Genomic DNA, 25,544 nt, shown 5'->3' with positions numbered 1-25,544 from the left:
AATTCTGCTTTCCTCGTGATGTGTATAATTCTGCTGTCCTCGTGATGTGTATAATTGTGCTGTCCTGATGTGTATAATTCTGCTTTCCTCGTGATGTGTATAATTCTGCTGTCCTCGTGATGTGTATAATTCTGCTGTCCTCATGATGTGTATAATTCTGCTTTCCTCATGATGTGTATAATTCTGCTTTCCTCATGATGTGTATAATACTGCTGTCCTCGTGATGTGTATAATTCTGCTGTCCTCATGATGTGTATAATTCTGTTTTCCTCATGATGTGTATAATTCTGCTTTCCTCATGATGTGTATAATACTGCTGTCCTCATGATGTGTATAATTCTGCTTTCCTCGTGATGTGTATAATTCTGCTTTCCTCATGATGTGTATAATTCTGCTGTCCTCATGATGTGTATAATTCTGCTTTCCTCGTGATGTGTATAATTCTGCTTTCCTCATGATGTGTATAATTCTGCTGTCCTCGTGATGTGTATAATTCTGCTTTCCTCGTGATGTGTATAATTGTGCTTTCCTCATGATGTGTATAATTCTGCTTTCCTCGTGATGTGTATAATTCTGCTGTTCTCATGATGTGTATAATTGTGCATTCATCATGATGTGTATAATTCTGCTTTCCTCATGATGTGTATAATTGTGCTTTCCTCGTGATGTGTATAATTCTGCTGTTTTTATGATGTGCATAATTCTGCTGTTCTCATGATGTGTGTAATTCTGCTTTCCTCATGATGTGTATAATTCTGCTTTCCTCGTGATGTGTATAATTCTGCTGTCCTCGTGATGTGTATAATTCTGCTGTCCTCATGATGTGTATAATTCTGCTTTCCTCATGATGTGTGTAATTCTGCTTTCCTCATGATGTGTTTAATTCTGCTTTCCTCGTGATGTGTATAATTCTGCTTTCCTCGTGATGTGTATAATTCTGCTGTCCTCATGATGTGTATAATTCTGCTGTCCTCATGATGTGTATAATTCTGCTTTCCTTATGATGTGTATAATTCTGGTCCTCGAGATGTATATAATTCTGCTTTCCGTGTGATGTGTATAATCCTGCTTTCCTCATGATGTGTATAATTCTGCCTTCCTCGTGATGTGTATAATTGTGCTTTCCTCGTGATGTGTATAATTCTGCTGTCCTCATGATGTGCATAATTCTGCTTTCCTCATGATATGTATAATTCTGCTTTCCTCATGATGTGTATAATTGTGCTTTCCTCGTGATGTGTATAATTCTGCTGTCCTCATGATGTGTATAATTCTGCTTTCCTCGTGATGTGTATAATTCTGCTTTCCTCGTGATGTGTATAATTCTGCTGTCCTCATGATGTGTATAATTCTGCTGTCCTCATGACGTGTATAATTCTGTTTTCCTTATGATGTGTATATTTTTGCTGTCCTCATGATGTGTATAATTCTGTTTTCCTTATGATGTGTATAATTCTGTTTTCCTTATGATGTGTAAAATTCTGCTTTCCTTGTGATGTGTATAATTGTGCTTTCCTCGTGATGTGTATAATTCTGTTTTCCTTATGATGTGTATAATTCTGCTTTCCTCATGATGTGTATAATTCTGCTGTCCTCATGATGTGTATAATTCTGCTGTCCTCATGATGTGTATAATTCTGCTGTCCTCATGATGTGTATAATTCTGCTTTCCTCATGATGTGTATAATTCTGCTGTCCTCGTGATGTGTATAATTCTGCTGTCCTCGTGATGTGTATAATTCTGCTTTCCTCATGATGTGTATAATTGTGCTTTCCTCATGATGTGTATAATTCTGCTGTCCTCATGATGTGTATAATTCTGCTGTCCTCGTGATGTGTATAATTCTGCTTTCCTCATGATGTGTATAATTCTGCTGTCCTCGTGATGTGTATAATTCTGCTTTCCTCATGATGTGTATAATTCTGCTGTCCTCATGATGTGTATAATTCTGCTTTCCTCATGATGTGTATAATTCTGCTGTCCTCATGATGTGTATAATTCTGCTTTCCTCGTGATGTGTATAATTCTGCTGTCTTCATGATGTGTATAATTCTGCTGTCCTCGTGATGTGTATAATTCTGCTGTTCTCATGATGTGTATAATTCTGTTTTTCCTATGATGTGTATAATTCTGCTGTCCTCATCATTTGTATAATTTTGCTTTCCTCGTGATGTGTATAATTCTGTTTTCCTTATGATGTTTATAATTCTGCTGTCCTCATCATGTGTATAATTCTGCTTTCCTAGTGATGTGTATAATTCTGTTTTCCTCGTGATGTGTGTAATTCTGCTTTCCTCGTGATGTGTATAATTCTGCTGTCCTCATCATGTGTATAATTCTGCTTTCCTCATGATGTGTATAATTCTGCTTTCCTCGGGATGTGTATAATTCTGCTTTCCTCGTGATGTGTATAATTCTGCTGTCCTTATGATGTGTATAATTTTGCTTTCCTCATGAAGTGTATAATTTTTCTTTCCTCGTGATGTGTATAATTCTGCTGTCCTCGTGATGTGTATAATTCTGCTGTCCTCATGATGGGTATAATTCTCCTTTCCTCATGATGTGTATAATTCTGCTTTCCTCGTGATGTGTTTAATTCTGCTTTCCTCGTGATGTGTATAATTCTGCTTTCCTCGTGATGTGTATAACTCTGCTGTCCTCATGACGTGTATAATTCTGCTGTCCTCATCATGTGTATAATTCTGCTTTCCTTGGGATGTGTATAATTCTGATGTCCTCATCATGTGTATAATTCTGTTTTCCTTATGACGTGTATAATTCTGCTTTCCACGTGATGGGTATAATTCTGCTGTCCTCGTGATGTGTATAATTCTGCTATCCTCATGATGTGTATAATTCTGCTGTGCTCGTGATGTGTATAACTGTGCTTTCCTCGTGATGTATATAATTGTGCTTTTCTCATGATGTGTATAATTGTGCTGTCCTCATGATGTGTATAATTCTGCTGTCCTCATGATGTGTATAATTCTGCTTTCCTCATGATGTGTATAATTCTGCTGTTCTCGTGATGTGTATAATTGTGCTTTCCTCGTGATGTGTATAATTCTGCTGTCCTCATGATGTGTATAATTGTGCTTTCCTCGTGATGTGTGTAATTCTGCTTTCCTCGTGATGTGTATAATTCTGCTTTCCTTGTGATGTGTATAATTCTGCTGTCCTCATGATGTGTATAATTCTGCTGTCCTCATGATGTGTATAATTCTGCTTTCCTTATGATGTGTATAATTCTGCTGTCCTCATGATGTGTATAATTGTGCTTTCCTTATGATGTGTATAATTCAGCTTTTCTTATGATGTGTATATTTCTGCTTTCCTTGTGATGTGTATAATTCTGCTTTCCTTTTGATGTGTAAAATTCTGCTTTTCTCGTGATGTGTATAATTCTGCTGTCCTCATGAGGTGTATAATTCTACTGTCCTCATGATGTGTATAATTCTGCTTTCCTCTCCATGGGTATAATTCTGCTGTCCTCGTGATGTGTATAATTCTGCTTTCCTCGTGATGTGTATAATTCTGCTGTCCTCGTGATGTGTATAATTCTGCTGTCCTCGTGATGTGTATAATTCTGCTTTCCTCATGATGTGTATAATTCTGCTTTCCTCATGATGTGTATAATTCTGCTGTCCTCGTGATGTGTATAATTCTGCTGTCCTCGTGATGTGTATAATTCTGCTTTCCTTGTGATGTGTATAATTCTGCTGTTCTCGTGATGTGTATAATTGTGCTTTCCTCGTGATGTGTATAATTCTGCTTTCCTCATGATGTGTGTAATTGTGCTTTCCTCATGATGTGTATAATTCTGCTGTCCTCATGATGTGTATAATTCTGCTTTCCTCGTGATGTGTATAATTCTGCTGTCTTCATGATGTGTATAATTCTGCTGTCCTCATGATGTTTATAATTCTGCTGTCCTCATGATGTGTATAATTCTGCTTTCCTTATGATGTGTATAATTCTGCTGTCCTCATGATGTGTATAATTGTGCTTTCCTTATGATGTGTATAATTCAGCTTTCCTTATGATGTGTATAATTCTGCTTTCCTTGTGATGTGTATAATTCTGCTTTCCTCGTGATGTGTATAATTCTGCTTTCCTTATGATGTGTATAATTCTGCTGTCCTCGTCATGTGTATAATTTTGCTGTTCTCGTGATGTATATAATTCTGCTTTCCTCGTGATGTGTATAATTCTGCTGTCCTCGTGATGTGTATAATTCTGCTTTCCTCGTGATGTGTATAATTCTGCTGTCCTCGTGATGTGTATAATTCTGCTTTCCTCGTGATGTGTATAATTCTGCTTTCCTCGTGATGTGTATAATTCTGCTGTCCTCGTGATGTGTATAATTCTGCTGTCCTCGTGATGTGTGTAATTCTGCTTTCCTCGTGATGTGTGTAATTCTGCTTTCCTCGTGATGTGTATAATTCTGCTGTCCTCGTGATGTGTATAATTCTGATGTCCTCGTGATGTGTATAATTCTGCTTTCCTCATGATGGGTATAATTCTGCTTTCCTCGTGATGTGTATAATTCTGCTGTCCTCGTGATGTGTATAATTCTGCCTTCCTCGTGATGTTTATAATTCTGCTTTCCTCGTGATGTGTATAATTCTGCTGTCCTCATCATGTGTATAATTCTGTTTTCCTTATAATGTGTATAATTTTGCTGTCCTCATGATGTGTATAATTCTGTTTTCCTTATGATGTGTATAATTCTTTCCTCATGATGTGTATAATTCTGCTTTTCTCGTGATGTGTATAATTCTGCTGTCCTCATGATGTGTATAATTCTGTTTTCCTTATGATGTGTATAATATAATATCCCACGCCTGGGTATGTGTAATGCTGGATTTACCCACGGTTGGTGTGGTTTGCTATTATACAATGACATTATTTAAGAAAAAAAATTACTTTTCTTAAATAATGGCATTGTATAATGCCTCCTAGCTGCCCTTCCGCAGCTATCTGGTATTCTGCTGCAGTTCTGATGTACTGCGCATGCGTATGCCTATGCAGAATATCAGAGCTGTGGGCAAAAGCAATGGAGAAAGTAAGATCTCTGTTGCTTTTTACAAACTGTTTTGCTATGTTAAATGGGTTTAACATAGCGAGACAGCTTTAAAAAAAGCAACGGAGAATCTCTGTTGCTTTTTTTAAAGCTGTCTCGCTATGTTAAACCCATTTAACATAGCGGGACAGTTTTGAAAAAAGCAACGGAGAAAGCAAGATCTCCGTTGCTTTTTACAAACTGTCTCACTATGTTAAAGGAGTTTAACATAGCGAAACAGCTTTAAAAAAAGCAACGGAGAATCTCCGTTGCTCTTTTTAAAGCTGTCTCTCTATGTTAAACTCGTTTAACATAGCGAGACAGTGTGAAGCAACGGAGATCTTGCGTTTTCTGTTGCTGTAAAAAAAGAGTTATAGTAATGGAAAAAGTCCGGGCGACTGGCCCTTTTTCCATTACTATAACTCTGATTTACAATGTGCACGCTGACCAATCAGCATGCACGTTTTTGAATATTAATGGGGGGTCGTTGTATAATTCTTCTTTCCTCAGGATGTGTATAATTCTGCTTTCCTCATGATGTGTATAATTCTGCTTTCCTTATGATGGGTATAATTCTGCTTTCCTCATGATGGGTATAATTCTGCTTTTCTCATGATGTGTATAATTTGGCTGTCCTCGTGATGTGTATAATTCTGCTTTCCTCGTGATGTGTATAATTCTGCTTTCCTCATCATGTGTATAATTCTGCTGTCCTCGTGATGTGTATAATTCTGCTATCCTCGTGATGTGTATAATTCTGCTTTCCTCGTGATGTGTATAATTCTGCTGTGCTCGTGATGTGTATAATTCTGCTTTCCTCGTGATGGGTATAAATCTGCTTTCCTCGTGATGTGTATAATTCTACTTTCCTCATCATGTGTATAATTCTGCTTTCCTCGTGATGTGTATAATTCTGCTGTCCTCGTGATGTGTATAATTCTGCTTTCCTCGTGATGTGTATAATTCTGCTGTCCTCGTGATGTGTATAATTCTGCTTTCCTCGTGATGTGTATAATTCTGCTTTCCTCCTGATGTGTATAATTCTGCTTTCCTCCTGATGTCTGTAATTCTGCTATCCTCGTGATGTGTGTAATTCTGCTTTCCTCGTGATGTGTATAATTCTGCTGTCCTCGTGATGTGTATAATTCTGCTTTCCTCGTGATGTGTATAATTCTGCTTTCCTCGTGATGGGTATAATTCTGCTTTCCTCGTGATGTGTATAATTCTGCCGTCCTCATGATGTGTATAATTCTGCCGTCCTCATGATGTGTATAATTCTGCCGTTTTCATGATGGGTATAATTCTGCCGTCCTCATGATGGGTATAATTCTGCTTTCCTCGTGATGTGTATAATTCTGCTGTCCTCGTGATGTGTATAATTCTGCTGTACTCATGATGTGTATAATTCTGCTGTCCTCATGATGTGTATAATTCTGCTGTCCTCGTGATGTGTATAATTCTGCTTTTCTCATGATGTGTATAATTCTGCTGTCCTCATGATGGGTATAATTCTGCTGTCCTCATGATGGGTATAATTCTGCTTTTCTCATGATGTGTATAATTCTGCCGTCCTCATGATGTGTATAATTCTGCCGTCCTCATGATGTGTATAATTCTGCTTTTCTCATGATGTGTATAATTCTGCTGTCCTCATGATGGGTATAATTCTGCTGTCCTCATGATGGGTATAATTCTGCTTTTCTCATGATGTGTATAATTCTGCCGTCCTCATGATGTGTATAATTCTGCTGTCCTCATGATGGGTATAATTCTGCTTTTCTTGTGATGTGTATATTTCTGCTGTCCTCATGATGTGTATAATTCTGCTGTCCTGATGATGGGTATAATTCTGCTGTCCTCGTGATGTGTATAATTCTGCCTTCCTCGTGATGTGTATAATTCTGCTGTCCTCGTGATGTGTATAATTCTGCTGTCCTCGTGATGTGTATAATTCTGCTGTCCTCATGATGTGTATAATTCTGCTTTCCTCGTGATGTATATAATTCTGCTGTCCTCACGATGTGTATAATTCTTCTGTCCTCGTGATGTGTATACTTCTGCTTACATCATGGTGGGTATAATGCTGCTGTCCTCGTGATGTGTATAGTTCTGCTTTCCTCGTGATGTGTATAATTATGCTGTCCTTGTGATGTGTATAATTCTGCTGTCCTCGTGATGTGTATAATTCTACTGTCCTCATGATGTATATAATTCTGCTGTCCTCATGATGTGTATAATTCTGCTTTCCTCGTGATGTGTATAATTCTGCTGTCCTCATGATGTGTATAATTCTGCTGTCCTCATGATGTGTATAATTCTGTTTTCCTTATGATGTTTAGAATTCTGCTTTCCTCATGATGTATATAATTCTGCTGTTCTCATGATAGGTATAATTCTGCTGTCCTCATGATGGGTATAATTCTGCTTTCCTCGTGATGTGTATAATTCTGCTTTTCTCATGATGTGTATAATTCTGCTATTCTCATGATGTGTATAATTCTGCTTTCCTCGTGATGTGTATAATTCTGCTATTCTCATGATGTGTATAATTCTGCTTTTCTCATGATGTGTATAATTCTCCTGTCCTCGTGATGTGTATAATTCTGCTTTCCTCATGATGTGTATAATTCTGCTGTCCTCATGATGTGTATAATTCTGCTGTCCTCATGATGTATATAATTCTGCTGTTCTCATGATAGGTATAATTCTGCTGTCCTCATGATGGGTATAATTCTGCTGTCCTCATGATGTGTATAATTCTGCTGTTCTCATGATAGGTATAATTCTGCTGTCCTCATGATGTGTATAATTCTGCTTTCCTCGTGATGTGCATAATTCTGCTGTCCTCATGATGTATATAATTCTGCTGTCCTCATGATGTGTATAATTCTGCTTTCCTTGTGATGTGTATAATTCTGCTGTCCTCATGATGTGTATAATTCTGCTGTCCTCATGACGTGTATAATTCTGTTTTCCTTATGATGTCTATAATTCTGCTTTCCTCATGATGGGTATAATTCTGCTGTCTTCATGATGTGTATAATTCTGCTTTCCTCATGATGTGTATAATTCTGCTGTTCTCATGATGGGTATAATTCTGCTGTCCTCATGATGTGTATAATTCTGCTTTCCTTATGATGTCTATAATTCTGCTGTCCTCACGATGTGTATAATTCTGCTGTCCTCGTGATGTGTATAATTCTGCTTACATCATGGTGGGTATAATTCTGCTTTCCTCGTGATGTGTATAATTCTGCTTTCCTCGTGATGTGTATAATTCTGCTGTCCTCATCATGTGTATAATTCTGTTTTCCTTATGATGTGTATATTTTTGCTGTCCTCATGATGTCTATAATTCTGTTTTCCTTATGATGTGTATAATTCTGTTTTCCTTATGATGTGTATAATTCTGTTTTCCTTATGATGTGTATAATTCTTTCCTCATGATGTGTATAATTCTGCTGTCCTCATGATGTGTATAATTCTGCTGTCCTCATGATGTGTATAATTCTGCCGTCCTCATGATGTGTATAATTCTGCCGTCCTCATGATGTGTATAATTTTGCCGTCCTCATGATGTGTATAATACTGCTATCCTCGTGATGTGTATAATTCTGTTCTGCTCGTGATGTGTATTATTCTGCTTTCCTCATGATGGGTATAATTCTGCTGTCCTCATGATGTTTATAATTGTGCTTTCCTCGTGATGTGTATAATTGTGCTTTCCTCGTGATGTGTATAATTCTGCTGTTCTCGTGATGTGTATAATTCTGCCGTCCTCGTGATGTGCATAATTCTGCCATCCTCGTGATGCATATAATTCTGCCGTCCTCATGATGTGTATAATTCTGCCATCCTCGTGATGTGTATAATTCTGCTTTCCTCATGATGTGTATAATTCTTCTGATCTTGTATAATGTTGTTCTACCTGGGTCTCTGATGAAAAAGGGAAACCAGCCCAGTCAAACTTCTCCAGTAGAAATTGCCCAGTAGTTTATGATCTTAGGTTGTTTGCAAACTGCAGTACTGACTGGGTTATTTATTTGGCTACCTGCCACTGTGGTTCATTTTATGTAGGACAAACATCCAGACCACTAAAAATCAGGATTTCTGAACATATCAGCAACATTAAAAACAAGAGACAGAACAATGCATTGTATAAACACCATTTAGTACATGCTTCTGCTAAATTTACTTTTATTATAATTGATAGAATTGTTGGCAACAAGCATAATAAAACTGGGTTGCATTCCATTTTAAACACCAAAGAAAAGAAGTGGATAATCAAACTGGGGGGATTATTCCCACCTGGTCTAAATGAAAATCTTTGATTGAACCAATTTGATTAATGATGAGTGTGTGTGTGTATATATATTTCTGTTCACCATAATGAATGTAAATAACACTGAGGAAGGCTGTGTTTGTTCCTGCCGAAACCGGTTTGTTTTTTACTTTGTAATGATTTAATTTTCATTACAATAAATCCTGTAACACTGTATGCTGGCTCTGTTTTTTTGCTTTGGACTTTTAATTCTGCTGCCCTCATGATGTGTATAATTCTGCTGTCCTCATGATGTGTATAATTCTGTTTTCCTTATGATGTCTATAATTCTGCTTTCCTCATGATGGGTATAATTCTGCTTTCCTCATGATGTGTATAATTCTGCTGTCCTCATGATGTGTATAATTCTGTTTTCCTTATGATGTCTATAATTCTGCTTTCCTCATGATGTGTATAATTCTGCTGTCCTCATGATGTGTATATTTCTGCTGTCCTCATGATGTATATAATTCTGCTGTCCTCATGATGGGTATAATTCTGCTGTCCTCATGATAGGTATAATTCTGCTTTCCTTATGATGTCTATAATTCTGCTGTCCTCACGATGTGTATAATTCTGCTGTCCTCGTGATGTGTATAATTCTGCTTACATCATGGTGGGTATAATTCTGCTTTCCTCGTGATGTGTATAATTCTGCTGTCCTCGTGATGTGTATAATTCTGCTGTCCTCGTGATGTGTATAATTCTGCTTTCCTCGTGATGTGTATAATTCTGCTGTCCTCATCATGTGTATAATTCTGTTTTCCTTATGTGTATAATTTTGCTGTCCTCATGATGTCTATAATTCTGTTTTCCTTATGATGTGTATAATTCTGTTTTCCTTATGATGTGTATAATTCTGCTGTCCTCATGATGTGTATAATTCTGCTGTCATCATGATGTGTATAATTCTGCCGTCCTCATGATGTGTATAATTCTGCCGTCCTCATGATGTGTATAATTCTGCCGTCCTCGTGATGTGTATAATACTGCTGTCCTCGTGATGTGTATAATTCTGTTTTGCTCATGATGTGTATAATTCTACTGTCCTTATGATGTGTATAATTCTGCTTTCCTCATGATGGGTATAATTCTGCTGTCCTCATGATGGGTATAATTGTGCTTTCCTCGTGATGTGCATAATTGTGCTTTCCTCATGATGTGTATAATTCTGCTGTTCTCGTGATGTGTATAATTCTGCCGTCCTCGTGATGTGCATAATTCTGCCATCCTCATGATGTGTATAATTCTGCCGTCCTCATGATGTGTATAATTCTGCCGTCCTCGTGATGTGTATAATTCTGCCGTCCTCGTGATGTGTATAATTCTGCTTTCCTCATGATGTGTATAATTCTTCTGATCTTGTACAATGTTGTTCTACCTGGGTCTCTGATGAAAAAGGGAAACCAGCCCAGTCAAACTTCTCCAGTAAACAAATGTTAAATAAAGAATAAAAATAAAACAAATACTTTACTATGAGAAGGTATTGTGTTATTATTGAGGTACTATAACATCTATGGATTCATCTGTTATGCACCCTTTACAAAAGTTAGATTCAGCCTCAGGCTTTGTCACCTTTTGTATAAACACAATGTGGTAATTATTACCAGGTTAGAGAATGGACACATGCTTTGCTGGAAAAATGAAAAAAAAATATATAAAAAATAAATCCCTTATAACATATCATGACTGGTTTTAGCGCTTGAGAATTTGAATTGCAGTAATGATGTTAAATTGACATTTCAAAGTTGCACCCTAGAAAGATTGCTTTACTGATTAACATAAAACCAGTTATTATTTTTTGTTTGGATTATTGCTGATGAAGATCACATGACTGTATTGCGCCACAAACATAAACATGTTTTATACCTAACTTGCAAGGGAGGAGCCCTAGCAGCCCTGCCTCTTTAAATTAATCTGCTATTACCTAGTGAAAACAAGTGATAGCAGAGTTAGGAATGGATACTCCAAGATCTTTGAAGAGTAGCGCCATGAATTAGTGCAGGTCACCGAAAAAATGAAGTAGCTTTTACAATGATTTGATATTATTTAGAGACTCTTAATGCGGACAATGTATGAGTGAAAATGTGAATTTGTATATTCAAAGTCTAAGACTGCTCTTTCTCAGAGTACTTATATATATATATATATATATATATATATATATATATATATATATATATATACACACTTCACTTATCCTTACCTTGATCAAAAAATTAAAACCCATTACACTTTCTGCTGATCAACTCCCTGCCGAGTACCTATAAAAATCAGCTGATGCTATGGCTTATCCCGTCTCAATACTAATAAATCGAACCATAGTAGAAGCTAAAATTCCCACCATCTGGAAAATATCCTATGTAATCCCACTTCACAAAGGAGGCAGCTCTACTGAATTCTCCAATTATAGGCCAATAGCTATACTCTCTCCTCTTGCAAAGATTATGGAAAAATGTATTCATAGACAACTCATGCAACACCTAATCCAGAATCACCTTATGGCAGACACTCAGCATGGCTTCCATCCTCATCAAAGCACTACTTCAGCCCTCCTAGCCTTTACCAACACCATAAACCATAATTGCAACAATAATTATATATCCTCAGCCCTCTTCTTGGATCTTTCCAAGGCATTCGATATGGTTGATCACCAACTTTTAATCCACACCCTACAGACTTTCTGTGTAGATACTAGAGCCCTTCAATGGTTTCAATCCTACCTGAATGGTCGACAGCAGGCTGTCCTCTGGCAGAACAAACTCTCTAACCTTCTACCTAACACGCTTGGGCCCTTGCTATTCTCCATCTTCATTAACGACCTTTATACTGTCATCCCAAAAGTCAGCTGTATCCAATATGCTGATGACTCTACTCTGATTTGCTCAGCCACATCTCCAGTAGAGTTATGGTCAGCTACCCAGACCATCTTTAATACAATAGAAAACTGGCTTTCTAAACATCGTCTGATCCTAAATCCCCAAAAAACTAAAATGCTGTTATTTTCACCAACACGTAGGTCTACCGCTTTCACCTTTACCATAAGTTCAAATGATGGCACAATAATCTCCCCTGACCCTTCTACAAAACTATTAGCTGTCATCATAGACAATAATCTAAAACTCAACCTACATGTTAACCAAACTATCAAACCCATCAATAAAAAACAAGGGTCACTTTACAGAATAAAAGCCTTCCTAATCCCTCCAGCTAAAATTGCCATAGCTCGCTCTCACCTTCTTTCAACCCTTCTGTATGCATCCCCTCTACTCGCGAATTTAAACAAGACTGTCCTTAACAAACTCTCAATTTGCTACAACCACATTGCCAGATTTGCCACTGGGCTGCCTTTTAGGACACATCATTGCATCAATCTAAATCAGCTTGGGTGGCTTGAACTACCCAGCCTAATCCAGTATAACCAACTGATTATGGCCTATAAAATCCTCTATAATCTGGACAATACTCCTGCACTTAAAAATATTATCACCCCCTATAACAATCCTAGACTGCTTCAATCCCCTAATAAACTACTAATTCAGACTAGCAAAATTAATAACACAGCCGGTGACTCTCTCTTTGCAAACTCTGTAAGTAGATCCTGGAACTCTTTTCCAGCTGATATTACCTTACTTTCCACCTTAGGTCAATTTAAAACTAGACTCAAACAACATTTGTCACTTAACTGGCTATGTCAATGTATCAAGCCTGGCTAACTCTCTCCAGAATGTGTAAAAAATCTGTTAATCAGTTTACTGTGTAATTTAATTTAATCCTGACGTCCGCTCAGAATTAACTCTAACCTGTGGAACTTGTTTAACTTGTTTACTTATGTAATCTCTGTAAATAGTCTGTTTGTAATATGTAATGCTGGTATTATGTAATGCTGTATCTGCTTACCCTTGGAGCTTTTCGGAAAAAAAAAAAATATATATATATATATATATATATATATATATATATATATATATATATATATGTGTGTGTGTGTGTGTGCGCGCGCGTGTGTGTGGTTAAGGGTGGGGAAGAGGCTGTTCCAACAAACTGAGAAGGTGGAGGAGGTTTGTTTCTTTGAGGGGAAAAAAACTTTAAAGAGAGAACAGCAGTGTTCAACAGTTGAGATTCTACTGCATTTTTATACTTTTTTCTTAATTCTGGGACTCCAAGTTAAGAGTCTTGGAATTACAAAAGGGAGCCTGTATTGTCATATATTTTATTGGTCAAGTTGCATAATGTAATATTGGCACCATTGCCTAAATGTGCAACTGCCAAATTTGAAACAATATGCAAAATTGGTTGTTCATATACTCTTGATACACTGAGAACATCAGCACTGATATAATGTCATGATGACATCTTAGAAATTACCCATGACTGGCGATATAATAACACATACAATAAATACAATAACACGACCAGGCCTTAGGATGTACCATATCTGTCAAAACAACAAAGTGAGCATGCCTTATCCCATGACTGACCATATAATGATGCGATGAGGCCTTAAGTGGTACACTTTACTGACCATACAATTCCCCATATTTGTGCGACCTTGAAGTTGGTGGCTACAGAAAGTCAGGGTACAGGGCCAGTGTTCCACATGAAGAGTGCTGGGGGGGGGGGGTTACACACTGAAACAATTGTAAGAGTGTTTGGTGATATTAGTGCTGCTGTCAGAGAATCCAGGAATAGTGCTAGGCAAGTCATCACAGGCATCATAAGATACCTAAGCCATATGCACCTTTACAGACACATTAAAGTTCTTGCCATCCTTTTCAAGCATTTAATAGTGCTTACCTCCCAAATTGAGCAGAGCTGTACACGAGAACCTTGGGGTAAATTTGTGTCTACCCACCAGTCATGAAGACTAGCCTTAAAGACAAACAAAGTAGTACTTTGTTTGACCTGTAATCATAACTTATTCCATAAAATGAGAATATGTTGAGTTAGGAACGCAATCTTTTAGCGCGTCTTATTTATTTCTTGCTGTAGATTTAGGTTCTTAGTGCAAGTGTCTATAGTTGCTGTGAAGCAGGAGCTCAAATAGGTTTGGATTTGAGTCTCAAACATTGAGAGACGAGTCAGCCCAGAGCAACCAGCAGGCATTTTTTATAAGGTTAAGAGTTTTAGTGACCATTAATTACATGTTGACTACATGAGATAAGACTAATCATAATAAATCAGCTTTATGGAAGATTAAACGTGTGTATTGGTATACGGTTATTTACTGGAAATACTTCCATTAGAATCAAGGATACCATCAAATTAGGGGTATCTGAGATCTGAATTAATTCTTAAATTTATGAATGGCTGTAACTTGGTGTCACAAAAAAATCCAGTGATGCACATTGTTTTTTGCATCAGTAAAGCTGTAAGACTGATGTAATGCTCCAGCTATTCTAGAATCTTCTCGGATGTACACTGTGCTGTCTGCTGGTCCATCTGGATGGTCCAGCTGTAGTAATGCAGCCATTTGTATCACTTTTTATCAGCTATGTTGAGCAAAAAAAGAATTTCAGTTTCTCTTCCTGCTTTCTGATCTCCTACATTAAAGCATTTCTAACAGCCTTATATAGATGAAAGGTTTAGTTGGTGATTTCTAAACAAGTTTTTGTTTCGGTTAAAAATCATCTTTGTTAGTTACTGTTTTGTTTGCTTCCATGATGATTTACTTAAATCAGATTAACTGATATTTGAAAATGTATTATCCAGACCTCTGAAGTGTTCACACAAAATGTGTAGCAGGAGGAAGGGTTGTGTCCACCCATACCAGAACAAGTGAACGTTACATACCATACTGACTACTTCTTAATAAACTATGCTTTCAGTAAACTCTTTCTACTCCTTTTGAATGAACAGAATATGAGGCTAATGCTGAGAATTCTATTTGTAATCTCTTAGTACTGTAGAACATCTGTAATTAGACAGGTAAAGCTTTTAAAGTAAATGAATTTTGTTGAACAGTGCATGTTTAAACACTCCAGGTGACTGGATCACTGACACTGCAGTGCAGCGCTACATTAACGAATGTATTGTTCTTCAGATGAGACATTAAACTGAGGTCCCCTCTACTTAACTTAGTCATAGCCCAGGTGGAGAATCCCACAGCATCTATCGAAAAGATAAGAGGAAGTTTCCCGATGCTCTGGCCAAACTTCCCCTAGTAGTATAAATACCACCTCATGTCTCTCCTTAGAAGAGGTCACTAGCCTAGTGGGACTAACCCAGTCAGCAAAGGATAGATACATGAATGAATACATGAATAAATAGTGGCTGTTTAATGTCATGATGTTTGCGATGGAAGTGACCTGTGTATGCATGTGAGAAGCTTGCTGGTGCTTGTATTTACTTCAAGGCAGAACTGATGCATAATGTTTGCAACTGGGAGTGTGCCAGTATGGTTTGTGATGTAAAATGCTTGCAACTAGGATTGTGTCTGTGTGGTTTGTTTTCATTTATATAAATATTGTAAGTGATGGTTTAATAAAGATGTTTCTTTTTTAAAAAGGGACAAGAATTGAATAATTTATGTAATGTTTAGGTTATATGATATATACAGCAATACATGTGAAGTATAATGTTTGCAAACACGAACTTGTTAATACAGTTTGATTACTTTTATATAAATGTAAATGTGCCTATGTCACAAGTGATAATTCAATAAAGGTATTAAAAACAAAAAAGGCAGAACACCTCTTTATCTGCATAGTCAGTGGTAATCTGTGCTCCTAGTACTAAGTTCATAATGGACACAGAATAGACTGCTCATTCCTTGGAAATGGCACACTTTGTGATACATTATTTTCTTTATATATTCAAGGTAGTTTGCTTCTACCTTCCCTGCTGGTACAGAGGTCAACTAAATGAAAGAAAAAAAAAAAAACATTTTCCAGTTAGTAGCTCTGTGGTGTAGAAGGATAAAGCCCAGACTACGACTCAGATGATCTGGATTTGAGGTGGACGTAAGTGACTGATTCTAGCTTACATATCCTGGAGTGAAGACCTATCCCACTGCAGAAGTGAGATGTATAGGTTAGAACACTCTGTACAAGGTGAGATTTGGGGGTATAAGTGAAGGGCAGCACAGCTCTGTATCTCAGCATCACATGTGTGTAGAAAGGTACCAACAAGGGGAGGGGTTACAAGCTGAAGGTAAAAATCTTCTGACTTACTTATACTGATCAATGTTCTCAGATGTTAAAACAACAAAGAAAACAAAATTAGGTTGGAAAAAAGCTTGACGGCTGTGTTGAGTCTAAATATCCAAAAAAAAAAAAGATAAAAAATAAGGAGATAAAATATTTCCCAAGTCCATAATTGCTGTCAATCTGATGCTTCTCATAAGTTACTGACAAATGGGAGGAATCCCAGCAGTTAATTAGGGAGTAGCTTAACTTGTTTAAACTGCCTGGTGACATCTGGTGGGAATCGGCGTATGATCTCAGAGTTTGTACACACGCACACACACACACACACACACACACACATATATATATATATATATATATATATATATATATATATATATATATATATATATATATATATATATATATATATATATATATAGACACATACACACACACACACACATGCATGCCTGCACGCACGCACACACAAACACACACACGGTTGTGGGACTGCTGTTTGTGTGAGACTGCTGTGCTCTTTAGCAGAGACTTTTTTCTCTTCCTACCCTTATTTGATTTATAGGTTAGAATATATAAATTCTGAGGTTTGTGGGGAGCTTGTCCTCCCGAAAAAGCATTTATTAAAGTTTTCTGGATTTTTGGGAGGGAGGAGCTGTGTTTAAATAAGCCCCTATACCTTTCCCTCCTTATATGTTTTTTTATAAGTATTAGCAAGAGAAAGAAGAAATTCAATACTGGTCTTGATGATAAATTTAATTTATGGAACTTTTACCTTTTTTCTCAAAAGTAGACTGTTCTCGTTTGATTCTTTTATCTATTCAAATGAAAACAGCAAAAAGGGATCCCATATTTAATTCTTCAGGTGGCTGAGTTGCAAGTGTCTTATCTTTTCATTCTTTTTAGACATTATGGGTTAAAAACAAATGAGACACCAGATAGCACTTATCAGAAAAATAAAAAAACAGCCACCCTGGTGGAATTACAAAATCAATAGACTGAATAACAGAAGGAAGAAAATCATGTCAAAAATTATGAGGTGTAGCACCCAGCAGGATAAAAGCACTCTCATCAAACTAAACAAACAACTTGGACGACAAATAAAGTCTGCCAAAACCAAATTTGAGGTAAATTTGGCCTCAGGCCAAGGACAACCACAAGACATTCTTTAGCTATGTCCACAACCTCGAAAGCAATGAACAAGTGTGTGCAGAGCCTATTGTAAAAGGAGACACCTATATTGAACCAGAAGATATAGCAAACCTACTGGCCAATAAATTCAGCTCCAACTTTACCCCTCTCTCCACATCAACCTTCCCTTGGGAAATACCAACAAATAGAACTCCCACTGCTATCACTAGGGAACAGGTCCAAAAACACTGCATCAGTAGGCCCATACAATATCCCAGGATATTGATTGAAAACATGACTTATCAGACCTTCTGTAACTGCTATTTAATTGCAGCCTCCAAACAGGCTCCATGCCTCATGAATGGAGGACAGCAGCAGTCATCCCTCTGCACAAAGGTCGGCCATCTCCAGACCCTGGAAACTACAGACCCATAAGTCTGACTAGTCTTATATGTAAAGCCATGGAAAGAATCATGGAAATGATCAGCAGTGATACAGTAAACCTCCAGAAACTGGACCCAACCCAGTATGGTTTCGTCAAGGGCAGATCATGCCTACTCAACCTGGTAGACTTCTTTGAGAAGGTCACCAAAGCAATGGATAAGGGCAAAATGGTTCACACTGTCCATGTTGACCTGGTGAAGGCATTTGACACAATACCTCACTAAGGCATTGTTGACGAACTCAAGAGGTTAGGTACAAACCCATATGACATCCGGTGGATAGCCAACTGCCACATAGACAGGACCCAGGAAGTTAGAATCAGGGAGTCCACCTCTACAAAGAGGACAGTCACAAGTGGCATCCCAAAGGGAATCAGTCCTTGGACAGCTCCTGTTTGGCATTTACTTCTTTGAAGTCAAGGCCAATGTCAATGATCTCTGGCTGACTACATTTCAGATGATTTCAAATTAGGAGCTGTCACTAAATCCCACACTGACACAAATGTTCTCCAGGAAGGGCTAACACAAACAACTGGTGTCAGAGCCAAGGACTAATTCCAAATGCCAAGAAATGCATAATAGTATCCTTTGGGAAGTCATACACCCTTGGTAACTATCACATTGACAACACATCCCTTAGAGATGACCCAGTTGTCAGGGTATTAGAGTCACACATAGAAAGTAATCTAGCCTTTGACCATCACGTGTCTACAGCAGTGAGGAAATCATTGGTGTGCATCTTGTAAACAAAGGTATGGCATCTAGGTCCAAGGAAGTTATTGTGCCACAATATTTGGCATTCATCAGACCTGTTATTAAATGCCCCCATTGGTATGTACCTAACCAGGCATATCCAACAATCGGAACATCCACAGAGGTTCTCCACTAAAAGAATACAGAGCCTAAAAGCATACAGGGCATAATTAAAATGTCCACTGCAGACCGCCTCAAAGCCCTATCCCTGTATTCTGTCTCCTACAGGCCGTTTAGAGGCGATCTATGCATGGTATACAAGGCATTGTCAGACCCCTCTCTGATGGACTCCTGTATATCCACAAAACAAACAGCACCAGAATTAACCATTCTAAAGACTTAAACTTCACCTGTGATATAAATAGGACCTGCTGGAGAGATAGGTATGTATCCCAGAGACTATCCCATCTTTGGAACAGGCTCCCTATCCATGTGAAACAGAGTTCCTCCCTAACCCAGTTCAAGTGCAACTTCGATAATTGGATGGGAAACAGGAAATTCTTCCCTGGTTTGGCACCTATGTCTCTAATGGGCACAAGAAACCTGTAAATGGTTCATCTCCCAGGATCCTAATTACACTTATCAAGGGTAACAAAACTTGTCAGAGATTTGGGATGTGTGGCTAAGCTTAAAACCTTTGTGGTCATCAGCCTGGTACACCTATGAACCTATGGTCTCATTACTGTCCTGGGATTTCTGTCAATTTTTACCAGTTTCCATTATGCTTTTAGCATTAAGAGCCTGATACATAAATTTATACTATATAGCCACAAATTAAATGTAGGCTATGCAACTGGGGATCTGTATTAAGTGAAGAAAACACATCATTCTAATCACAGGACCTGGAACGTTAAAGATGAAGTTGTTGTGTTTCTGATAATACATTATGAGGTCAGGTTCAAGGTTTTATAACTGGTGAAAGAATATATTACAGAATGTCAAAAAAAAACCTCTTTTTATTGCTTTCATATACTATGCATGGGTCCTCAACATGACAAAGACAGATTTCCTACAGAAGTTAACTGATTGCAAAGGCTGGCCAGATCTGAGGAGACACAAACACTTAAAATATAATCCCTGACCATACAGATGTAAAACGGTCACTTATTTGTTTCAAAAAGTATCCCAGATGTTTCTTCCTTTATTAGTAATTCACAATGTTTATGTTTATAAGTCTATATGAAATAATGTGTTATAACTGATACATCACAATGGAACTACCCTTCTTATTACTGCTTGGTGACAGATGTGACATCTTAAGCTCTAAAGCTGCAAACACTCCATAGTCATTTGTTGAACTAATTAGATCGATTGTATATGATCATTTTGACATTTACCTTTATTTTATGAGTGCAGTTCATATTGTCAGTGATAGCATTAACAGCCCATGAAATTTGAAGATATCAACAAACCAGAGTAAAGGCAAATACCCTGTTACTAGATCTTGTTTTAATGTGAAACTGAGGCACTCTGTTGTTTTTACAGCTTGAATTGGTTTGGATATAATGATACCCCTGGGGAAGATACTGAAATTATTGCTAAGCTATCTATGAAGTGTTCATAAGTGCCAGGCCGGATGGGTCATATGGCACTCTGTCAACTGTGCAAATGACCAGATATTGAAGTAATTATCTTGTTCGTTAGTATCTGGATGATTTCTATAACTCATGGGAATTTGTTCAACATGACAAGTACTGGGCCTGTATGTATGTAGCTTTAAATATCTCACTACCTTTACAAGACTTACTTTCCCAAAACAGAGTTTTTCTGCATGAAGATCTCCATCTGTTTTATTTACAGGTTCACAAAATAAGCAAACACATAAGCAAGATATGCTTAAAAGTGGTATTTATTTGTGGACATTCTGTAGCTATCTAAAATAAATGCATACATAATGGAAAATGTTGTTTGATTAAAGGATTCAGAAATTATTCCAACAGTGTAAAAAAATAACAGCAGACCTGTAGTTTTCTAAAAGCTGTGTAAATGAAGTAAAGTGACTATAATGAGCATTATGGGCTTTATGCATGCAAGTGGGGCACTCATTAAATCGGCTACTTTTTCTCAAATTCCGTACATTCTTTAAGTATATATAAACATTGCATACAGTCCAAATGAATAACTTGGGAGAACATTAAAATTAATTAAACTTTATCAGGCTCACTAGCATACAAATCAAAAATTACACCCAGTAATTGAACATTCTGTAAGTTTTTCATTCTTCTACTGAGCTCTCTGCTTCCTTTCCATACAGTGTGCTGCTGTGACGGCAGCACACAGAATGCTCAAGAGTACAGAAATGACAACTGCCTTCACTGTGCAGTAGCTGAGGTCCTGGCTGCCACCTGGAAGAAATGAGAGGGGGCATTACTATAAATTAAACATACAAGAATAGGTGTGCTATAAAAGTTATGAATGTGGTTGATCATATGTGACTTTCATATAGAAGTTAAAAAAATAATAACAGTTTGACTAAAAGATAAAACATACAGGGTAATGACTGCCCACCCCTTTTCAAACTGGATTAGAAGAAGCCAGTGCTATATCTGAATGATCAGTGCTGAAGCCTTTATTTTTATCTATTTATTTTTGACATAAAAGCATAGTCATGTTCTAACGCTGAGAAACTATTTTAATGCTCAGAACTTTTCTCCTGTAGCCTGCAACCTGCATTGTAAATCAGCTTTAACTATCTGGTACTGGACCATATCAACAAACCAAATATAAGTGAGCAGAAATATGGTTAAAGGGCATTGAAAGGAAATTCAGAAAATATGAACATAGCATAGATTATGATGGGAACATGAAAGGAAGGAATTAAAAAAAGTAATGTGGAAAGGAAATAGAAATGAGAATAACTATATAATAAAGTACATATGGTGTTGTAGATACTGATTATGGATACATCAGTTGATCGAGTTTTCAGAAACTCAAATTCATATGGTCGTGACAATATGATCAAGTTTTTGAAAACCCAAAGCTTTTGAATGGAGATCATGGTGCAGTGAGGATCTGGAAATTTACCCTTTTCCTCGCTGTAGTGAGATCTCAGACTTACAATATATATATATATATATATATATATATATATATATATATATATATATGTATGAAATTTGCAGTGGTTGTGGGGGGTAGACTTTTCTGTTTCTCTGTGTTTTTTTTTTTTTTTGATGATCGAGGATCGAGTTTTTGGAAACTCAGTCATATGGTCTTGACCGTATGAATTTCGAGTTTCTGAAAACTCGATCATCTGACATAGACCCATACAAACAGATACATTGTCTGTTAAAGACAAGAAAGCAATTATGGATGTAGCTATGACAACAACTAATTGTGTATTAAAAATAATAGCCCCAGGCCAGCATGGTAGTATGAGGTCTGGGTTCATGATGGTAAGCTGTACTAATAACACGTCAGATGTGAACATGGGTAGAACAGAAATTAAAAACCTAAAAATCCCTCTCTTCCCCCACACACTTACAGTGTGACTACACTGTGGAACACAAAGGTCTAGCTCATGAGTTCCTAAAAGACACAAATGAGTAAGTAAAAAATGGAATTATTTAGAAGTAAATAATGCTTTGGTGTGCTTGATGGTAGGTTTACCTATACTTTTGTAAAGAAAGTAAAGACTGTCTGACCAAGCAAAACCAATTCTGAGTTACTCGCCATTATTCACACCTAAATGTGATTTATTTCTCTGAAAGACTGACAGAAAAAAAAAATTACTTCAGTAACACCATTGTGTTTGGAACTTTATTTAATTTCAGTGTTGGTTTGCTAAAGTTGCAATGTTAAATGTCCATTTAGGACTCCCATGTTTGTTTAGATTCATAGATACACCAAGGTCACTGAGATTTATGACTATTCATGCCTTGCTAGTACCTCACTCAGGAAGAACTTCCTTTCCTGTAGAGGGTCGTACCGATCAATCCCGGAGCAAATTTGTGGATACCAATCAAGTAATGTAGGTTATGTCTAAAGTAATGAAGTTGTACTGCTTAACATGCAGAAGAAGTTTATTACAGAGCTTTGGGAAGTGTTGGGTTATAAATTTGTATCTCGACTGTTTGTTATCTATCTGTTGCTGAACATTTAGGTCTCTGGTTCTACTTTGGGTGGATATATTGGAGGTCCATGATAATTGGGTCTCTAATGGCACTGTACGTGAGACAGAGATCTTCACTCAAAAGTCTCTAAAACCCAGAATAATAGGGTATAGCTTCCAACCTCTCTTGCTAGTTTGGGAACCCTAATTAGGCCTCTGAACTTATTAGTTAGGAATATTTGAGGTCCTTCACCCTGTTTTGATATGTTTGGTGAGATGTATCCCAAAGCGGGTGCTTTACTCAATAACTGGCCTAATCAATGATGAGTATAAGGGATTAATTACCTCTTTAGACCTGGATGATATTCCTTTTTCAATTAACTGGGCTAATAAAAGGATTTCCTGACAACTGTAGTAACATGATGGTCAAAACAGTAGCAACTAACATCTCAAGTACCTAGGTCCCTGACTACACTTTCATTTTGTAATGGTGTATTGTCTATACACTATGATAAGGGGAGGGGTTGTCTATCAAAACTGTTTAACCTAAGTCTACCTACTGGTTTTATCTCTGATAAGTGAAGGTACAGGTGTCCCAGTTTACTGAAAGGTAGATAAAGTAATCTAAGAAAAGGGAGTGTTTGATAATAGGGAGACTGTTTAGAACACTGAGGAATCCTATATGGTCATCAGGAGGCTAAGAAGATGTTCTGAAATAAGCTATTAGTTGATAATTAATCCTGTCTAGGATGATCTATAGTTCAATGAGCCCTGTTTTAATACACCAAGAGTTTACAATTGAGAGTTCATTCTGGAGGTTTTGGATACCAGAGGGTGATTTAACAAACCTCAGTTTGCTGTTGTCTGATGACTTTAGTAGCTAGAGACCTTGCCTCTCTCTTTATAGGTCTGAGCAGTAAATGCAGGAAAGGAGAAGCCTTAGCCCTGAAGGACATTATTGGTCAGTTTCATACTTTATGAGGAGGCACCTACAACTTGCACCGTGTGGGTTCCGTTTTTCAACCAGTTTGCTATCTTACAACATATGGGAAGATTTTTAAAGCATTTGGGATTTGGATGATACCAGCAGGTGGGATGGTAATGAATGCCTTAACCAGGTCAGGATACATCAAGTGCACTGCATAGCTGCCATAACCCTTCTGTAGAAGCTTACCAGGTTAAATGGACAGGGTTTACCTTTTTCAAAGCCAAAATGTTGGGGGCCAAGTCTAAAACATCTTGATACTGTAGTTTATGAGGTCAATTTTAATACATTCCATGGCTCTGCATATGAGGTTTGTAAGTCTAACCGATCTGCAATTATCCTGGATGGTTGTAAGACCACCCTTATGCATGGACATCGCCAATGCAGTGCCCCACTCATCAGGGACAAAACCAGTCGGTAAACATAGATTAAGCATTTTAATGTGTGTGTGTGTGTGTGTGCGTGTGTGTGTGTGTGTGTGTGTGTGTGTGTGTGTGTGTGTGTGTGTGTGTGTGTGTGTGTGTGTGTGTGTGTGCAAGGTCATCTTTAACGCTATTAATTAAGCAACCGTGTATATTTTCTGGTCTGTGGAGAAAGTATTTTGGTTTGGTTAACAGTTCATCAAATGATCTTTACATATAATCGTGAAGTGAGGGATTCAGATATTCTATAGCTTTGAATAGAAATCTTCAGGGGTGAAGATGGCATTAAACTTGCTTCTAAGGATGATGGCAGTATCTATTGGGTCAGAAAATTAGGTGTTATTAGGAGTAAGTGCTACACAACGCTGAGTATTATTTTTTTATTTTTTATTTTTCTAACAAATGCCTTAGACACCTAGTGCTAAAAAGCTGGCAACAGATTTGAAACTAGTTGGCTGCAACTGCATTTTGTCCAGTGCTTATGTGTTAATTATATATGCTGTTATCTACTTTTTTCTAGAGTATTTTAAATATGCAGTTGTTTTTTTTCACTAAATTTTATAATGGCTTAAAAAGGAAATACTGTAACCGTTTTCAAATAACATCACTGCAGAATCTGACTTGTCATTTGTATGCTGTTTCATTACAGCAGTGGCAAGGAATGGCTTTATAATTTACAGGATAGTAAGCCCAAGTATTCTGTTACAGGATATGCTCAAGGCCAAGTATACTGCTAGAGGATATTCATGAAACCAAGTATACTGTTATAGGATATGCATGAGACAAGTATACTATTACAGGATATGCATAAGGCCAAGTATACTGTTACAGGATATGCATAAGGCCAAGTATACTTTACAGTATATACATAAGGCCAAGTATACTGTTACAGGATATACATAAGGCCAAGTATACTGTTACAGGATATGCACACGGCCAAGTATTCTGTTACAGGATATGCAAAAGGCCAAGTATACTATTACAGGATATGCATAATGCCAAGTATACTGTTACAGTATATACATAGGCCAATTATACTGTTACAGAATATGCATGAGACCAAGTATATTGTTACCGGATATGCACAAGGCCAAGTACACTGTTACACGATATGCATAAGGTCAAATATACTGTTACAGGATATGCACAAAGCCAAGTATACTGCTGCAGGATATGCACAAGGCCAAGTATACTGCTGCAGGATATGCATGAGGCCAAGTATACTGT

General features: G+C 37.3%; 1 protein-coding gene across 2 annotated transcripts in view; it reads right to left on the bottom strand.

Annotated features, from left to right (window-relative positions):
- Nucleotides 1–20,690: 20,690 nt before the first annotated feature.
- Nucleotides 20,691–25,544, bottom strand: part of LOC122810850 (carcinoembryonic antigen-related cell adhesion molecule 15-like) — a 416,080-nt gene continuing 411,226 nt past the window's right edge. For both annotated transcript variants that reach the window (XM_044082401.1, XM_044082402.1), the window contains one exon: nt 20,691–21,204. In XM_044082401.1, coding sequence (XP_043938336.1) covers nt 21,083–21,204 — 122 coding nt within the window. In that variant the 3' untranslated portion in view covers nt 20,691–21,082. The remainder of the gene's footprint in view (nt 21,205–25,544) is intronic.

Source organism: Protopterus annectens, chromosome 9.part0 (assembly GCF_019279795.1).
Source record: "Protopterus annectens isolate FY-2018-M chromosome 9.part0, PAN1.0, whole genome shotgun sequence".
NCBI lineage: Eukaryota > Metazoa > Chordata > Ceratodontiformes > Protopteridae > Protopterus > Protopterus annectens.
The sequence above is the reverse complement of the archived record's forward strand: the minus strand, read 5'-3'. Positions and strand labels throughout refer to the sequence as shown.